General features: G+C 44.0%; 1 protein-coding gene across 16 annotated transcripts in view; it reads right to left on the bottom strand.

Annotated features, from left to right (window-relative positions):
- MYCBP2 (MYC binding protein 2) overlaps window positions 1-19370 on the bottom strand; it is a 339194-nt gene that overhangs the window by 175356 nt on the left and 144468 nt on the right. For all 16 annotated transcript variants that reach the window (XR_013223966.1, XM_077297204.1, XM_077297206.1 and 13 more), the window contains 2 exons: window positions 5218-5335; window positions 2637-2841 (listed from right to left, as the gene is read on the bottom strand). Coding sequence is in view for 15 of the 16 variants with exons in the window: in XM_077297204.1 (XP_077153319.1) it covers window positions 2637-2841; window positions 5218-5335 (323 nt within the window). In the remaining variant the exon portion in view is untranslated. The remainder of the gene's footprint in view (window positions 1-2636; window positions 2842-5217; window positions 5336-19370) is intronic.

Here is a 19370-nt window from a genome sequence, read left to right as displayed (position 1 = left end):
TACCCGATGTTTACCCTGGTTACCCGGGGACTTCGGCATCGCTCCAGCGCCGTGATTGCACAGTGTGACCGCAGTCTACGACGCTGGAGCGATAATCATACGACGCTGCGACGTCACGAATCGTGCCGTCGTAGCGATCAAAATTGCACTGTGTGACAGTACCCTTAAGGTACCTTCACACGAAGCGACGCTGCAGCGATAGCGACAACGATGTCGATCGCTGCAGCGTCGCTGTTTGGTCGCTGGAGAGCTGTCACACAGACCGCTCTCCAGCGATCAACTATGCCGAGGTCCCCTGGTAACCAGGGTAAACATCGGGTAACTAAGCGCAGGGCCGCGCTTAGTAACCCGATGTTTACCCTGGTTACCAGCGTAAAATCTAAAAAAAACAAACAGCACATACTTACATTCACGTCCCCCTGCGTCCACTTCCTGACTGACTGAGCGCCGTACAGTGAGAGCAGAGCGGTGACGTCACCGCTGTGCTGCTTTCACTTTCACTTTGCGGCGCTGAGTCAGAGGAGGAAGCAGACTGCAGGGGACGCAATGTGAGTATGTGCTGTTTGTTTTTTTTACATTTTACGCTAGTAACCAGGGTAAACATCGGGTAACTAAGCGCGGCCCTGCGCTTAGTAACCCGATGTTTACCCTGGTTACCAGTGTAAAATATCGCTGGTATCGTTGCTTTTGCTTTCAAACACAACGATACACAGCGATCGGACGACCAAATAAAGTTCTGGACTTTATTCAGCGACCAGTGACATCACAGCAGGATCCTGATCGCTGCTGCGTGTCAAACGAAACGATATCGCTAGCGAGGACGCTGCAACGTCACGGATTGCTAGCGATATCGTTATAATGTCGTTTCGTGTGAAGGTACCTTTAGAGAGCAAGAAAAAAAAATCAAGCTGGCAATTGGCTTTCTTTTTCTATTTGACTTTATTCTCCTGCAAAGAAAGCTATTGTTGGCATACCAGTCACCTCTCTCCAGCCATTAATTTCTATACAGTGGTTAGCGGCATCCCTCCCAAGCGATCATCAATCACAATCAACAGAACCCAGCATCAGGGCTCTCACTTCCCTCATCCGAGTGTTTGTTCAAATGCACCGTAATCTCTATATGTAAATACAGTGATAGCATCCTGGACTCCGAACAAACCACTGACAGCTAGATGTGCTACAGCAAAACTTGTGCTGAGCTTTACAGTTCTACTAACACTACAGCTACAGATCTGCTATTCCCTAGAACGGTCACTCAAGGAGGACTGCCTGCCCAACCAGGAAACGAGGAGACTAAGGAGACTGCACACTTGTGAGCTGCTCACAGACGTCTTAAAAGTAGCCCTTTAAGCTACCATTTATAGCTACATTTAAAGTTTGTTAAGACCAGCATCAATTCATATAACGTATTTAAAGGGAACCTGTCACCCCCCCAGGCGTTTTTAACTAAAAGAGCCACCTTGTGCAGCAGTAATGCTGCATTCTGTCAAGGTGGCTCTTTTAGTTGGGGTCTCTGCGAACGCTGAAATAATCGTTATTAGAATTTGCCCCTCATGCCTGCAGTTTGTCAGGGGGGCATGTCTTTTCCCCCCTGACACAAATGCCTCCCAGCCATCACTCAGGGACTCCGTGCGCCGCCTCCATTTTCTTCTTGGACGTCTCCGGCACCTGCGCTGTAAGTTCCCATCATGTGATGGGAGTCAAAGGGCAGCGCAAACTGTGCATGCCAGAAAAAAATAAAACAAAAAAAATATAACAGCGCAGGCGTCAGGGACGTTCAGGAAGGAAATGGAGGCGGCGCCCGGAGCACAAAGGCCCTGAGTGGGCTGGGAGGCGTTTGTGTCAGGGGGGAAAAGACATGCCCCCCTGAAACTGCAGGCATGAGGGGCAAATTCTAAAATCGATTATTTCAGCGTTGGCAGGGGCCCGAACTAAAAGAATCACCTTGACAGAATACAGCATTAGTGCTGCACAAGTTGGCTCTTTTAGTTAAAAATGCCTGGAGGGGTGACAGGTTCCCTTTAAAATTATGGCATGTTTCAAAAAACTTTTGGTCAGTAACTATAAAAAAAAAACACCGTCCCTCACTTGCCCTCTCAGGGTTCAACTGTTGTACCTCTGCTGCTGCCCCAGATGATGTACACCACAAGACCCGCTAAGCTCAGTTATTGGCTGCAGGGCTATCGATGTAACAGCATTGCTGCAGTCAAACAGGAGGCTGGGGCAGCGGCAAAGACATAGCACTTGAACCTGGGGAGGGCCAGTAAAGCGAAGGGTTTTTGTTTTTTACACGTGACTTTGGATATGGTGAAAAAGTTTCCTGAAAGGTGACAATCCATTTAAAAGTATTTTTTTATACAGTTGCCCAACATTTCATTAACCAACCTACACTTTAGTACTTTGTACAACTGCGTATTTAATAAGATGCATATAGAATGAAGCTTAAAAATAAAGTGCCAGACGTCCTCAAGATTGTATTCATAATTGCATAGCAGCTGACTGTGATATGGCAATACACTACGTATCGCAACAGAAAAGTAAAAAAGCAAACCGATCATTTTTTATGTATATAGTGTAATTATATATACAATATTGCTCCATTTAAAACAGAGTAACACATCAATCTTCTAGATTACCTATTATATGTCGACTTGCAAAGATTTCAGATGTGGCCAAAACATGAGAGTTTATGAGTGCTTCATCTATCCGCAGGAAGGTCTGGTCTCCACTTGCACCAACCCATGTTGCTTTTCTGCCATACTTGGCGCCGATGTTGGGCATAGATGCAGGCTTTGCATTCCAGTAAGGCAGGTCTATGATTGGCCTTCCAAGCTGTCCTTTCTGAGAGTAATCAATGACATTCCAGTCTTAATAATCACATAAATTAGTTTGTAAATACAAAATGTTTATTACCACTTATCTTTAGGAGGGCATTTCCACCTTAGACATGTATGGCGTATCCTGTACATACAATGTCTTTAAAAAGTATTCATACCCTGTGAACTTTTCCACATTTTCACATTACACCCACAAAACTACATTTATTTTTATATAGTGATTTTCTGTGATATACCAACAAAGTAGCAAGAATTTGTGAACAGTAAAGGAAATTATACAAGGTTTTCTAAATGTTTTAAAAATATAAATGTGAAAATTCTGAAATGCAGTTGTATTCAGCCCCCTTGAGAAAATACTCTCGCTGCAATTACTGCTGCAAGTCTTTTGGGGAGGTCTCTGCTGAAGAAAAGCATCCCCACAGCATGATGCTGCCACCATCACGTTTGACTGTGGGGATGTTGTTTTCAGGGTGATGTGCAGTGTTAGTTTTTCGCCACACATGGTATTTTGCATTTAGCCTAAAAAGTTCCCGATGCAGCTATTCAGGAAGCACAATAGCTATTCGGATAAGCTCTTATCCGAAGCTATTCGATCAACCCTAGTTGAGATGAATCTGTGCTATACTTTATGTACATGCTTCGTAGTGACCAGTGCTGTGGGGTCAGAGTCAGGGAAATTGAGGAGTCCGAGTCGATAGTTCAACTGCACAGCCCTGTTTAAAACTTTTTTTTCTTCTTCTTTTCACTGCTCGTTAGTCTTTTTAGGGGACTTGAATCTGCAATACTCAGATCGCATGTGCTATATACAGCGATGACACAACACTGATGTATATAACAGAAAGCACTGTCTCCTTTGAAGCCCGGCTACAGGCTGGGTTTTGAAGTAGCTCTGTAATGACAGGCATTGGCCGGAGGTCATAAGCAGACCCGATGGTTGATATAACACCCCATCGGCGACCCGCAATCATGTCACAGGCACGTTGATGGATAGAGAGAATGACGCGCACGCATGCAGGAGCATGTTAAATGCCAATGTCAGAGACTTACAGAGGCATTTAACAGGTTAACAATTGCGGGTACAGCACCACTCCAATTGCGATTAGTAGTGACAGATTCTGGTTGTAATACACAACAATCACGTGCCAGGTATGGGGTGGGCTCACTGTATGACCCCACTCCATACACCTACTTATGAATTGCGCCATGCATGTACGGTGGAGTTCATGCAGGGGATTAGATGCATATTTTTTTAAAATAATTATAAAAGAATGTATGCATTTCCTTTATACTCCACAAATACTTGCTACTTTGTGCAAGTATATCACAAAAAATCTCAATAAAATACATTAAAGTTTGTGGGTGTAATATGGAAAAATGTGGAAAAGTTCACAGTGTATGAATACTTTTTCAAGGCACTCGGTGTCATAAATATTTCACAGATAGAGGTCCCAAATCCGTCACCAGAAAGAGGTTACTTATCCTGCACGTGGGATGGGAGCTGCATCCAGCGGTGGCCAGGAAGGTCCATGGCTTTAGCTAGTCATTGAAATGGGAGTCTCAGACACATGACTGTGGCAAGACCCTTCTATCGGCCATTTAGGAGTTATCTTGTGATTACATCTAACGCTAGTTACTCTTAAATAACACAAAGCTGATGTCAAATTTCACATGTTAACAGGCATGGAGAGTTCTTCCAACACCTTCAGAGATTCCATTCGACAAGGACCGTAGCTCTCAGCAGATTGTGACATGGACTGTGCTCCACAGAAGCTTGATTTTAACCACTTTCAGGGTAAGTTCACACATGGCGTTTTTGTTGCTTTTTTTTTTTCTGCAGCAAAACCTGATCTTCTTGGCAGGAAAGAAGCTGCGTCAAAAACGCAGGTTTAGGTGCGTTTTTATTTCTTTGTCCATGTTAATGTTCTTGAGTTTTCAGCAGCAAAAATGCAGCAAATAACGATACCTGCGTTTTTGCTGCGTTTATTTAACACCCATTCAAGGCAATAGGTGAATAACACTGAAAAAACGCAGCAAAAACGCTAAAAGAAGTGACATGCTCTATATCCAAAAAACGCAGCAGAGCACAAAATACTGATTACACAAAAAACCAATGTGTGTGCATGAGATTTCTGAAATCTCATAGGCTTTGCTGGTACTGTAAAAAGCAGCTGAAAATGAGCATAAAAAGAGCAGCAAAATTGCCCTGTGTGAACTTATCCTCAAGATGTACAATAAAAAAATATATTGTGGTACCATTTTAGCCATAACTCCTAGAATAGTTGTGTCATTTTTGGGCATAAAAGCATTATGCACTGGAAGAAGTGGACATTACAATAGCACTGGAGCAGAGAATTTATATAGATTTGCTTTAGCAACTTACTGAGAAGCTTCCAAAAGTGAAGACCTGGCCGTCCATTAGTAGGACTGCAGAGTGATTGCTCCCAGCTGCAACGTGGGTGCTGGGTCCTGGCAGTGCCTGCACCAATGTTGGACATCCTCTACAAGGGTAAAGGACATTTCAAAGACTAATATCACTAGATGAATATTATTACAAGGACTACTCCATAAAATGGCAAATATACTGCTTAGCAATAACATGCCTAGTATACATTACATAAAGGGAACAAGCTATAAGGGAAATCATGTTCACACATTACAAGTCATGTTATAATATAACCGCCAAAGGAGGAGAAATAGACCGTCTCCACTTACACAGAGAAATCCTAAACCTCACACACAAGAGCAGGGGTCCCCAACCTGTAGCTCGGGATCCACATGTGGCTCGCGGCTGTCTGCCAGCTTGCCGCATTGGCTCCAGATTTAGTAAACTGGTATGAAGAGCACATCTCAAAATGGTGAACTTTGTGAGTAGCCCTGCACAGAAGAGCAGATTTGGGTACTCTTCTACTGGTCTTGGGGGTTTATAGACAATTTAAGTATGGTACGCTAGAGACAGGATGATACTACCTGTCAGAGGAGGTGCTTGAAGATGGATGTGACGGCGTTGGGAGTGCGTGATTGGAGAATGCTGAATGTGGTGGGGTGTGGTGGGAACCCCTGGATCTTGGTATACTGCTCGGGGTGATTTGTGTGGAAAAGCTTTAGTTATTATACCCATAATGGGGGCTATGGTTGCCACTACTGTGAAGAGGGCAGTAGCTGGATGTGGCTCACAACCCTCTTGCAAAGCTGAGTGTGGCTCTCAAGGTCAGAAAGGTTGGGGACCACTGCACAAGAGAAATGTGCAGGACACCTAGGAAGTGCTTTATTAAAAGGGAATCTATCAGCAGAATTTCAACCCATAAAATAAGTGCATATATCCTGTAAAAGACAAGCCGAGCAATAGCTTTACATGGTCCATCCATTACTGAGAAATAGAGATGAGAGAGCGTTCTTGGATAAGGTGGTATCCGAGCACACTCGTGCCCTAATCGAGTATTTTTGGTGTGCTCGAAAAATATGCTCGAGTCGCCTTGGCAGCATGTCTCGTGGCTGTTCGACAGACGCAACACATGCAGGGACTGCCTAACAAACAGGTAATCCCTGACTGACAGCCTTTATGCTGTGTGATTTCAGGAAAACATTCCATCAGTCAAGCAGGAGGCTTTGGAACAGGGTGGGGCATAGAGTTGGAGTGACAGAGGTTTCAGGTCTACCACAGATCAGCCTCATTTGAATATCAATTAAAACAGTGATTTCTCAGCAATGAAGGAGCGGACTGGCCATGTAATGCTGGACTTGTCCTTGAAAGAGCTACAAGCTCATAAATTGATTAGGAGTGAAATCCTGCTGACAGGCTGGCTTTTCATACATATTTGGCATTAGATGTACCAAAAATATAAAGAGAATGTAATTTATTTTTTTTTTATTTGACCTTATTGACCATGCCATAATTTTGAAATCTGACCACTGACACTTTATGTGGCTATAACTCTGAAATCGGTTCAACAGATCCCACTAATTCTGAGAATGTTTTCTTGTAACATTTTCTACTTAATGATCGTGGTAAACTTTGTTCGGTATGACTTGCGTTTGTGAAAATATCAGAAACTTGGAGAAAATTTAGAAAGTGTCACAATTTTCAAACTTTTAATTCATATACCCATAAAACCAGAGAGATATGTCACACAAAATAGTTAATAAATAACATTTACCACATGTCTACTTTGTTGATCAACTTTCAACCTCTCTAACTTACTAATAACAAAAAAAAAAGTTTCAAAAATGACAATTTTTCATTTTTCAAACAAAATTTACACATTTATTCTTTTAAGGGACTACATCACATCTGAAGAGACTTTGGGGGGTCTATATGACAGAAAATACCCAAAAGTGACACCTTTCTAAAAACTGCACCCCTCAACGTGCTCAAAACGTTCAAAAAGTTTATTGGCCCTTCAGGTGTTTCACAGGAACTAATGCAATGTGGAAGGGGAAAAAAAAAATGAACATTTTACTTGTTTTTTTTTTTTTCAGCAAAATTTTAATTTGACAACAAATTATCACAAGGGTAACATGAGAAAACGAACCCCAAAATTTGTTGTGCAATTTCTCCTGAGTACACAGATACCACATATGTGGGGGAAAACTACAATTTGGGGACATGGCAGGGATGGAAGGGAAGGAGCACGTTTGACTTTTGGATGCAAAAATGGCTAGAATTGAGAGCGGACGCCATGTTGCGTTTGCAGAGTCCCTGATTTACAGTAAATAAACAGTGGAAACCCCCCACAAGTGACACCGTTTTGGAAACTGCACCCCTCAAGGATTTTATCCAGGGGTATAGTGAGCATTTTGAACCTACAGCTATTACAAAAAATTTGATAACATTAGGTCGTCATATTGAAAATGTTCATATTTTTCAAGAAAATGTTGTTTTAGCCCAAAATTTGTAATATACACAAAGAATAATAGGAGAAAACAGACCCCGTAATTTGTTACGCAATTTCTCCAGAACACGATCATACTCCAGATGTGGTCAAAACTTTTAACATGTCACATATTACTCAACTGTGCAAAAATGAGACAGATTTTGAGCTCAACTAGATTACTGGAGGACAATTGAGCAAATATTTTGCAACACTGTGAATAGTAGCACATGATAAATTAGGCTAAGAAATCTGGATAAGAAAACAAAGCACTCATTGTAATTCATTTTTTTCTGTGTGTTGAAATCAAGTTATGGAAACTTAAAAAATAGGTTAACTTATTGAATAATTAATAAGGCACAAATTTTAAAAAAAGTCAGTAATAGAACTATTTTTACTCAAGAAAAAAAAAAGAAGCAAACAATTATTAATTGGAACCCCATTTAGGTAAAGAAATCATAGAAGTGTGACTAGAGAACGAATATAAAAAAAAAGGTGCGATTAAGACTAAGTATTAAGATTAAGCTTAGTATTAATGAAGGTGCTGCAAAGGAAGCGCCTGATTCATTACAGGGGTTATCCCCCGAATAAGTGTACGTTGAGTGCAGCCCCAGAGCGAATGACGCCACTCCTCTTGTTACTTTCATTAAAGATAAACCTGTCAACCCCCCCCCCCCCCAGGCGTTTGTAACTAAAAGAGCCACCTTGTGCAGCACTAATGCTGCATTCTGACAAGGTGGCTCTTTTAGTTCTTGTTCCTGCCACTGCTGAAATAATCGTTTATCAAATTTGTCCCTCATACCTTGAAATCGTTCGGGGGGCAGGTCTTTCCCTCCTAACACAGACGTACCACAGCCATCACTCAGGGCCTGTATATGCAACTAGATTATTATTATTATTTATTTATGTAGCACCATTAATTCCATGGTGCTGTACATGAGAAAGGCTACTTTCACACTAGCGTCGTGCGCTGCACGTCGCTATGCGTCATTTTGTAGAAAAAACGCATCCTGCAAAAGTGCTTGCAGGATGCGTTTTTTTTCTCCATAGACTTGCATTAGCGACGTGCAGCGCGACGCATTGCCACACGTCACAACCGTCGTGCGACGTTGCATGTAACGTTTTTTGGTGCGCGGCCGGAACTCTGCCCCCTCTTCCCCGCACCTCACAATGGGGCAGCGGATGCCTTGAAAAACAGCATCCGCTGCACCCGTTGTGCGGTGCTTTCACTGTTTGCGTTGGTACGTCGCAACGACGCAATTCGTCGTGCGTTATACGACGCTAGTGTGAAAGTAGCCAAAGGGGTTACATACAGGGTTATAGATATCGTTTACAGTAAACAAGTTTACAGTGACAGACTGGTACAGAGGGGAGAGGACCCTGTCCTTGCGGACTTACATTCTATGGGGCGAACTTACATTCTATGGGATCAGCCTCTGCCCATTACATCAGTATTCTCACTGAAGGTATTTGCACACAGTTTGTTTGATGACTTTTCAAAAACGTGAGCATTTCTGTTCCGTTTGCACCGAAAAAGTTTTCAGATTTTGTTGAGGTATGTGCATACAACCTCTTTTTCAAGTGGATATTGGTGTGAAATCACCTGAAAAAGGTGCATATACCCCCAAATCGGCCTAAAGAAACACCCCATAAAATTAACATAATGCATAGCTATGTCAAAACAGCATTGCTATGCACATTCCATTTTGTGTCACTTTTTGTTTCCCACTTTAAGGTTTGTACATCCTGAAACGGTCAAAATACAGTGGGGCAAAAAAGTATTTAGTCAGTCAGCAATAGTGCAAGTTCCACCACTTAAAAAGATGAGAGGCGTCTGTAATTTACATCATAGGTAGACCTCAACTATGGGAGACAAACTGAGAAAAAAAAATCCAGAAAATCACATTGTCTGTTTTTTTATCATTTTATTTGCATTTTATGGTGGAAAATAAGTATTTGGTCAGAAACAAAATTTCATCTCAATACTTTGTAATACATCCTTTGTTGGCAATGACAGAGGTCAAACGTTTTCTGTAAGTCTTCACAAGGTTGCCACACACTGTTGTTGGTATGTTGGCCCATTCCTCCATGCAGATCTCCTCTAGAGCAGTGATGTTTTTGGCTTTTCGCTTTGCAACACGGACTTTCAACTCCCTTCAAAGGTTTTCTATAGGGTTGAGATCTGGAGACTGGCTAGGCCACTCCAGGACCTTGAAATGCTTCTTACGAAGCCACTCCTTCGTTGCCCTGGCGGTGTGCTTTGGATCATTGTCATGTTGAAAGACCCAGCCACGTTTCATCTTCAATGCCCTTGCTGATGGAAGGAGGTTTGCACTCAAAATCTCACGATACATGGCCCCATTCATTCTTTCATGTACCCGGATCAGTCGTCCTGGCCCCTTTGCAGAGAAACAGCCCCAAAGCATGATGTTTCCACCACCATGCTTTACAGTAGGTATGGTGTTTGATGGATGCAACTCAGTATTCTTTTTCCTCCAAACACGACAAGTTGTGTTTCTACCAAACAGTTCCAGTTTGGTTTCATCAGACCATAGGACATTCTCCCAAAACTCCTCTGGATCATCCAAATGCTCTCTAGCAAACTTCAGACGGGCCCGGACATGTACTGGCTTAAGCAGTGGGACACGTCTGGCACTGCAGGATCTGAGTCCATGGTGGCGTAGTGTGTTACTTATGGTAGGCCTTGTTACATTGGTCCCAGCTCTCTGCAGTTCTTTCACTAGGTCCCCCCGCGTGGTTCTGGGATTTTTGCTCACCGTTCTTGTGATCATTCTGACCCCACGGGGTGGGATTTTGCGTGGAGCCCCAGATCGAGGGAGATTATCAGTGGTCTTGTATGTCTTCCATTTTCTAATTATTGCTCCCACTGTTGATTTCTTCACTCCAAGCTGGTTGGCTATTGCAGATTCAGTCTTTTCAGCCTGGTGCAGGGCTACAATTTTGTTTCTGGTGTCCTTTGACAGCTCTTTGGTCTTCACCATAGTGGAGTTTGGAGTCAGACTGTTTGAGGGTGTGCACAGGAGTCTTTTTATACTGATAACAAGTTTAAACAGGTGCCATTACTACAGGTAATGAGTGGAGGAAAGAGGAGACTCTTAAAGAAGAAGTTACAGGTCTGTGAGAGCCAGAAATCTTGATTGTTTGTTTCTGACCAAATACTTATTTTCCACCATAATATGCAAATAAAATGATAAAAAAACAGACGATGTGATTTTCTGGATTTTTTTTTCTCAGTTTGTCTCCCATAGTTGAGGTCTACCTATGATGTAAATTACAGACGCCTCTCATCTTTTTAAGTGGTGGAACTTGCACTATTGCTGACTGACTAAATACTTTTTTGCCCCACTGTAAGTGATGTGAGCATGCTGTGAGTGGCTATACTGGCGTCAAAAAGATGCAGTGTGCATATAGCCTTGGAGAGTTTCTCCTGAAAACAAAAACACCTCCGTGTACAAGTATACAGTAGCTGTGTATCTCATCAAACTTCCCATATACGAATATTATAGGAAGAAGAGGCTAAGGCAAAATGTTACAAATACAATAACATTTATTTTAATGACAAAAAAAATAAAAAAAAACCAATGATAATAAACAGGAAATCTTCTTTATAAAAATTCGCTGCAAACATCCAAGCAGAACACATGTAAGTATGATATAGTGTAATGTGGCATAATGGTCCTATTATTATGCAAAAATGATGCTAATTTTAATGCTCCTGTTACATACACTGTCTAAAGTGAAAGACCTATGGAAACTAAATTCCTATATCTTTAACCCCTTCATGACCCAGCCTATTTTGACCTGAATGACCTGGCCGTTTTTTGCAATTCTGACCAGTGTCCCTTTATGAGGTAATAACTCAGGAACGCCTCAACGGATCCTAGCGATTCTGAGATTGTTTTTTCGTGACATATTGGGCTTCATGTTAGTGGTAAATTTAGGTCAATAATTTCTGAGTTTATTTGTGAAGAAAATTTCGCAATTTTCACATTTTGAATTTTTATTCTGTTAAACCAGAGAGTTATGTGACACTTAATAGTTAATAAATAACATTTCCCACATGTCTACTTTACATCAGCACAATTTTGGAAACAACATTTTTTTTGCTAGGAAGTTATAAGGGTTAAAATTTGACCAGTGATTTCTCATTTTTACAACAAAATTTACAAAACCATTTTTTTTAGGGACCACCTCACATTTAAAGTCAGTTTGAGGGGTCTATATGGCTGAAAATACCCAAAAGTGACACCATTCTAAAAACTGCACCCCTCAAGGTGCTCAAAACCACATTCAAAAAGTTTATTAACCCTTCAGGTGTTTCACAGCAGCAGAAGCAACATGGAAGAAAAAACGAACATTTAACTTTTTAGTCACAAAAATGATCTTTTAGCAACAATGTTTTTATTTTCCCAAGGGTAAAAGGAGAAACTGGACCACGAACGTTGTTGTCCAATTTGTCCTGAGTACGCTGATACCTCATATGTGCGGGTAAACCACTGTTAGTGCGCACGGCAGGGCTCGGAAGGGAAGGAGCGCCATTTGACTTTTTGAATGAAAAATTGGCTCCAATCTTTAGCGGACACCATGTCGCGTTTGGAGAGCCCCCGTGTGCCTAAACATTGGAGCTCCCCCACAAGTGACCCCATTTTGGAAACTAGACCCCCCAAGGAACTTATCTAGAAGCATAGTGAGCACTTTAAACGCCCAGGTGCTTCACAAATTGATCCGTAATAATGAAAAAGTACTTTTTTTTTCACAAAAAAATTATTTTAGCCTCAATTTTTTCATTTTCACATGGGCAACAGGATAAAATGGATCCTAACATTTGTTGAGCAATTTCTCCTGAGTACACCGATACCTCACATGTGGGGGTAAACCACTGTTTGGGCACATGGTAAGGCTCGGAAGGGAAGGAGCGCCATTTGACTTTTTGAATGGAAAATTAGCTCCAATCGTTAGCGGACACCATGTCGCGTTTGGAGAGCCCCTGTGTGCCTAAACATTGGAGCTCCCCTACAAGTGACCCCATTTTGGAAACTAGACCTCCCAAGGAACTAATCTAGATGTGTAGTGAGCACTTAGAACCCCCAAGTGCTTCACAAAAGTTTATAACGCAGAGCCGTGAAAATAAAAAATAATTTTTCATTCCTCTAAAATTATGTTTTAGCAAGCAATTTTTTATTTTCGCAAGTGTAACAGAAGAAATTGGACCCCAATAATTGTTGCCCAGTTTGTCCTGAGTATGCTGGTACCCCATATGTGGGGGTAAACCACTGTTTGGGCGCACGTCTGGGGAGGGAGCACCATTTGACTTTTTGAACGCAAGATTGGCTGGAATCAATGGTGGCACCATGTTGCGTTTGGAGACCCCTGATGTGCCTAAACAGTGGAAACCCCTCAATTCTAACTCCAACACTAACCCCAACACACCCCTAACCCTAAGCCCAACTCTAGCCATAACCCTAATCACAACCCTAACCCCAACACACCCCTAACCACAACCCTAACCCTAACCCCAACCCCAACTTTAACCCCAACACACCTCTAACCCTAACCATAACCCTAACCACAAGCCAATTCTTAACCCTATTTCCAAGCCTAACCCTAATTCCAACCCTAACTCTAATTAAAACCCTAAGGCTATGTGCCCACGTTGCGGATTCGTGTGAGATTTTTCCGCACCATTTTTGAAACATCCGCAGGTAAAAGGCACGGCATTTTTCCTGCGGATTTACCGCGGATTTCCACTGTTTTTTATGCGGATTTCATCTGCGGATTCCTATTGAGGAACAAGTGTAAAACGCTGCGAAATCCGCACAAAGAATTGACATGCTGCGGAAAATACAACGCAGTATTTCCGCGCGGTATTTTCCGCACCATGGGCACAGCGGATTTGGTTTCCCATAGGTTTACATGGTACTGTAAACCTGATGGAACAGTGCTACGAATCCGCAGCGGCCAATCCGCTGCGAATCCGCAGCCAAATCCGCACCATGTGCACATAGCCTAATTCTAACGCTAACCCTAGTTCTAACCCTACCCCTAGTTCTAATCCTAGTTCTAACCCTAGTGGAAAAAAATACTCAAGCTACTTACCAGGTAGCGGTGTTTTTCAGGAGTCCATGACAGCACTAACGAGAGAGGGGATCCGCCCTTCAGGGACAGGAAACCTACAGAGATAAAAGGGCGGCACCTCTCTCCCGCATCAGTTGGATTGCAGAGCATGAGAGGACCTCCATTGATTAGTAACATATAAATATCTTAACACATTTCACCTTGTGACTAAAATTTGTAGAAAATTAACCTACATGAGAATATACTTATCGTGATGAAACCCATACCAGTAGAAAGGGAGGGAATATAGGAGTGCTGTCATGGACTCCTGAAAAACACTGCTACCTGGTAAGTAGCTTGAGTATTTATTCAGTCGTCATGACAGCACTAACGAGAGAATTACAGAGAAAAGAGTATTAGGGTGGGATTACTGCTTCCAGCACCCTTCTACCAAATGTGAGATCGTTGGAGCTACCAAGATCTAATCTATAATGATTCAAGAAAGTAGACGGAGATGACCATGTGGCCGCCTTACATATGTCCTCAATTGACAACTCCGATCTCTCTGCCCAGGAAGATGCCATGGCACGAGTGGAATGAGCCTTTACGCCTTCCGGGACTTCTAGGCCACCTGCTGAATAAGCCAGAGAAATTGCCTCCCTAATCCATCTACCTAAGGTGTTTTTGGATACTCTAAACCCCTTCTTGACTCCCTGATAGGATATAAACAAGGAATTATCTTTTTTCCAGGGATCTGTTAAAAAAATATATTTAAGAAGGCATCTTTTGACATCCAATGTATGGAGTTTGAGTTCTTTTGGGTTTTTAGGATTAGGACAAAAAGTGGGGAGATTTATCTCCTGGAGTCTGTGGAACTTAGACGCTACCTTCGGGAGATAGAGGGGATCAGTTCTTAATACTACTCTATCTTCTCTAATCTGCATATATGGAGTCAGTCTAGAGAGGGCCTGTAAATCACTAACTCTCCTAGCCGACGTAAGAGCAATCAAAAGAGCTGTTTTTAAGGACAGTATCTTTATAGATGCAGATTCTAAAGGCTCAAAGGGGGGTTCCGTTAACGCTGAGAGGACTAAGTTTAAGTCCCACGGGGCTAGTCTTTTCTTAACGATGGGTCTTAATCTAGCCGCCGCTTTAATAAAACGAGCAATCCAATAATTTTTAGCTAACCCACAATTATACAGCGCCCCCAAGGCTGAAACCTGGACTCTAAGGGTGCTTGTAGCTAGTCCCATCTCGAGGCCTTTCTGCAGGAACTCCAAGATCTTTGGAATATTAGCTTTCTGACTCATAACCGATCCTGAGACCGAAAGGAATTTTCTCCAGATTCTTACATAGATATTTGTTGTGGAATCTTTTCTGCTTTTTAATAGGGTATTAATAAGTCCCTCTGAAAAACCCTTTTTTCTTAGTAATGACCCTTCAAATCCCACGCCGTCAGATGTAAACTGGCCACTCGTGGATGGAAGACCGGACCCTGTGAGAGGAGGTCTGGGAGTTCTGGGAGAATCCACGGTTGAGAAATGGACATTTTCCTCAGCCAAGGAAACCACGGCCTCTTGGGCCAGAACGGCGCTATCAGAATTACATGAGCTTTGTCCTCCCGAATCTTCCTGAGGACTATCGGGATCAAGTTCAACGGGGGAAAGGCGTAGGCTATGTCGAAGTGCCAAGGAATACGGAGAGCATCCACCGCCACCGGATTGTCTCTGGGGTTTAGGGAACAAAATCGACGACATTTTTTGTTTTCTTTGTTGGCGAAGAGGTCTATCTGTGGGTACCCCCAACGATGGGTGATCTGATCGAAGACGACCTGATTGAGCACCCAATCTCCTTGCCCGAGTTTTCTGCGACTTAAAAAGTCGGCTACCACGTTGTGTTTCCCCTTTATGTGCAGTGATGTAAGTGACCGTAGATGACTTTCGGCTATCTGTAAGATACGACCCGATACCTCCATTAAGGACCTAGATCGGGTTCCCCCTTGGTGGTTAATGTAAGCTACCGTTACCTGATTGTCTGAGAATAGTCTGACGTGATGGTCCTGTAAGGATATAAGGAAATGTCTCAGAGCTTGTTCTACGGCTAACAACTCTTTAAGGTTAGATGACAAATTCTGTTCGGAGGGTGACCAAACCCCCTGGACCCACATCTCGCCCATATGCGCCCCCCATCCCGTGGGACTAGCATCTGTGGTTATTACCCGCGATATGTGGTTTATCCAGGGAACCCCATTACGTAGGTTTGGAGCGTGTAACCACCAACATAAGGACTGAATAGTGGAATCCGACAAGGAAAGAGAACTATCCAAGTGACCCTCTAACAGACGAGTGTTGTACAAAACCTCCCACTGTAGGACTCTGGTGTGGTACTGGGCCCAACGTACTGCCGGGATACACGATGTGAGTGAGCCTAACAGTGACATTGCTCCCCTCAATGTTATTACCGGATTATCAATCACTCTAAGAATCTGTCGTTGGATTTTTTCCAACTTAACGTCAGGTAAACGGCATTCTTGTAATCTCGAGTCCAATATGAGACCCAGGAATTCTTGAACCTCTAGAGGCTGTAACCGTGATTTTTTAAAATTAATTATCCACCCCAACCTTTGCAAGGCTGCAATTACTTTGTGTAGTTGGGACGTGCAGTGTGATTCAGAGTTTCCTATTATTAATAGGTCATCGAGTTATGGAACTATGAGAATATCCTGCTCATGGAGATGTGCCATGACCTCCACCATTATCTTCGTGAACACCCGAGGGGCCACCGCGACACCAAAGGGGAGTGCCTTATATTGGAAGTGTTTTATCGATTCCCCTAAGAGGACTGCAACTCTTAAATAACACTGGTGGTCTACGTGTATGGGGACGTGATAATATGCGTCTTTAAGATCTAAGACGACCATAAAACACCCGCCAAACAATAACTTTATTGCAGACTTCACCGACTCCATTTTAAATGACGGAATCCACAAAAACCTATTTAGGCCCTTAAGGTTTATAATTGTGCGAAAGGTATTATCTGGCTTCTTAATCAAGAAGAGGGGAGAATAGAATCCTTTACCCCTTTGTACTTCAGGAACCTCCACCAAAACGCCTTTCTGTTGGAGTTCCTGGACCTCAGTCTCTAAAGCCAGCTGTTCTGCGGAGGAAGAACGCACCGGTGTTAATAGAAACCTGTCGACAGGAGTGATTTGAAAGTCAAACTTTAGTCCAGACTCAACAATGTTCAGGACCCACGGGCTATTGGAAATAATACGCCATGACGGATAGAAGGCTAGAAGCCTGCCTCCTACCCGGTCCGCCAGTCATTGTGGCTTCCTGTTGTCTCTAAAGGAATTAAACATGTAGCCTCTACCTTTCTTTTTATTGGCGTCATATCTGGATTTTTCTCTATTTGGTCTTGTTCGGTCAAACCACCTCCTATTAGTGCCTCTTCTGTAAGTGGGCCTACCGAGGTAGGGAAAACGTTTCTTACTGTCTCCCGCTTTCTCTAATAATTCGTCCAGGACCGGACCGAATAAGTGCTCCCCTTCGCACGGAATGTTGCATAATTTGGATCTGGCCTGCATGTCTCCTTGCCAACATTTCAGCCAGATTGCTCTACGGGCTGAATTAGAGAGTGCGGCCGACCTAGCCGCCAATTTAACTGAGTCCGCTGAAGCATCAGCAAGGTAAGCCGCAGCCCCTTGAATCATAGAGAGGGAGGATAATATTTCATCTCTCGGGGTTTTGTTCTTCAGCTGACCCTCCAGGCTATCCAACCACACCATCATAGAGCGTGCCGTGCAGGTGGCAGCAATTGATGGTCTGAGAGCCCCTGCTGAAGTTTCCCAGGCTCCCTTGAGAAACACATCTGCCCTCCTGTCCAGTGGGTCCTTTAAAGTCCCCAGATCCTCAAATGGTAGAGAGGATTTCTTAGAAGCCTTGGCTACAGCAGCATCAAGCTTCGGGGCTTTATCCCACGTGGCCGATGCGGACTCCTCGAACGGATACTTCCGTTTAAAGGATGGAGGAAGAGAACCTTTTCTTTCCGGTTTTTTTCCATTCTCTGGAAATTAGGGCGCTAACTTTCTCCACCACCGGAAAGCATCGGCGGGATTTACGGTCCAGACCTCTGAACATGACATCCTGCATGGATTTTTCTGGCGGCGTCTGCTCAATTCCAATTGTGTTATTTACCGCTTTAACGAGGCGGTCTATGCGGTCAAAAGAAAAACAAGAATGTTCGTACTCAGTGCCCGAGGAGGATACTGATGAGAGAGAGGCTTCCGACTTCAGATCTCCTAAGTCACTATCCTCATGTGAACTTGGGGATCCAGGGTCTATTATTTTAGACCCCCTATTATGAGATTGAGATCTTGTAGAGCTTCTAATCTCTTGTCTAACAATCTGTCTTAGACTAGAAGCGAAATCTGGTGTCTCTTCCGCTATTAGACGCTGGATACACGGACCACATAGTCTTTTAACGTACTCGTCAGGGAGAGGAATACCACATTCTGCACATTCCTTGTGCTTGGATTTAGAGGACCGCTTTTTTCCCTGATGTAAAAAAGGGAATAAGGAGGGACACCAATCACTAAGTGAACTTTCACGATGATCACTTACCCCTACAGTGTCCAAGTGGTACCGAAGATTGCGGGGGGACCCTCTCCACCGAAGCAATATCCATCCGGCTTGAGGACTTTCCGGCTTTAGCAGATTGATCAGCTCTACCTCCAGGACGACTACTGCCACTAGAACGTCGCTGGGTGTTTGCTGCATGGGGCTTCTCCAGGGGTTGACACTGCTGCTCAGAAGGCAACTGCTCCTGCTCCTGAGACTCCATTGTAACAATGGATATGAAGCATGAAGCAGCCATCATTGAATCCTTAAGTAGCCGGCCCCCTAAAGGTACCTCCCCCTGATGGGGGACAGCCGGCCAATCCTGGTGAACTGCCTGGTACAAGCCGGCGTGTGGGAGGCCCCTCCCTTTCCTAAGACCCCCACCAATGGTACTCACGATATCCGACCGGAAGTACCGCCGCAAGTTGCAACCAAAAACACCCCCACGCCGACTATTCAGGGGAGACCGACGGGCGCCGCCATGTTTTTCCTCAGTGTGACGCACTGCGCATGCGCCGGGCGTCATTGCCCGCTGCCGAACTAAGCACCGCCCCCCTATGCGCGTCACCTCCGGTGCGACGCTTCCGGGACGCTGAACGCAGCGCTCGTGCTGCTTAGGACGCCGGTGCAGAGGGGAAGCTCCAGCGCCCAGCGCCGGCAGCCAGGGAACCGCCGCTGCGATGTGCGCTACCAGCGGGAAAATTCTGCTCGTGCCGCTTAGAATGCCGATGCAGAGGGGAAGCTCTAGCGCGCAGTGCCGGCAGCAAGGGTACCGCCGCAGCGATGTGCGCCACCAGCCGCCAGACACATTCTTAGTTTCGGAGGGCCTCCCACACAATACTCACCCGCACCTGGCGATGGGACACCACTCGAGACAGTACTCCCCCTGAAGGCTGCTCCTGCCGTGCTGTTGCCTACCCCCACAGCCCTCTGTGGTGCGGCACTTCCAGCGACGCGATCAACACCGGGGA

Source organism: Ranitomeya variabilis, chromosome 3 (genome assembly GCF_051348905.1).
Source record: "Ranitomeya variabilis isolate aRanVar5 chromosome 3, aRanVar5.hap1, whole genome shotgun sequence".
Classification (NCBI taxonomy): domain Eukaryota; kingdom Metazoa; phylum Chordata; class Amphibia; order Anura; family Dendrobatidae; genus Ranitomeya; species Ranitomeya variabilis.
Note: the sequence above shows the minus strand (reverse complement) of the source record. Positions and strands in the feature narration are given on the sequence as shown.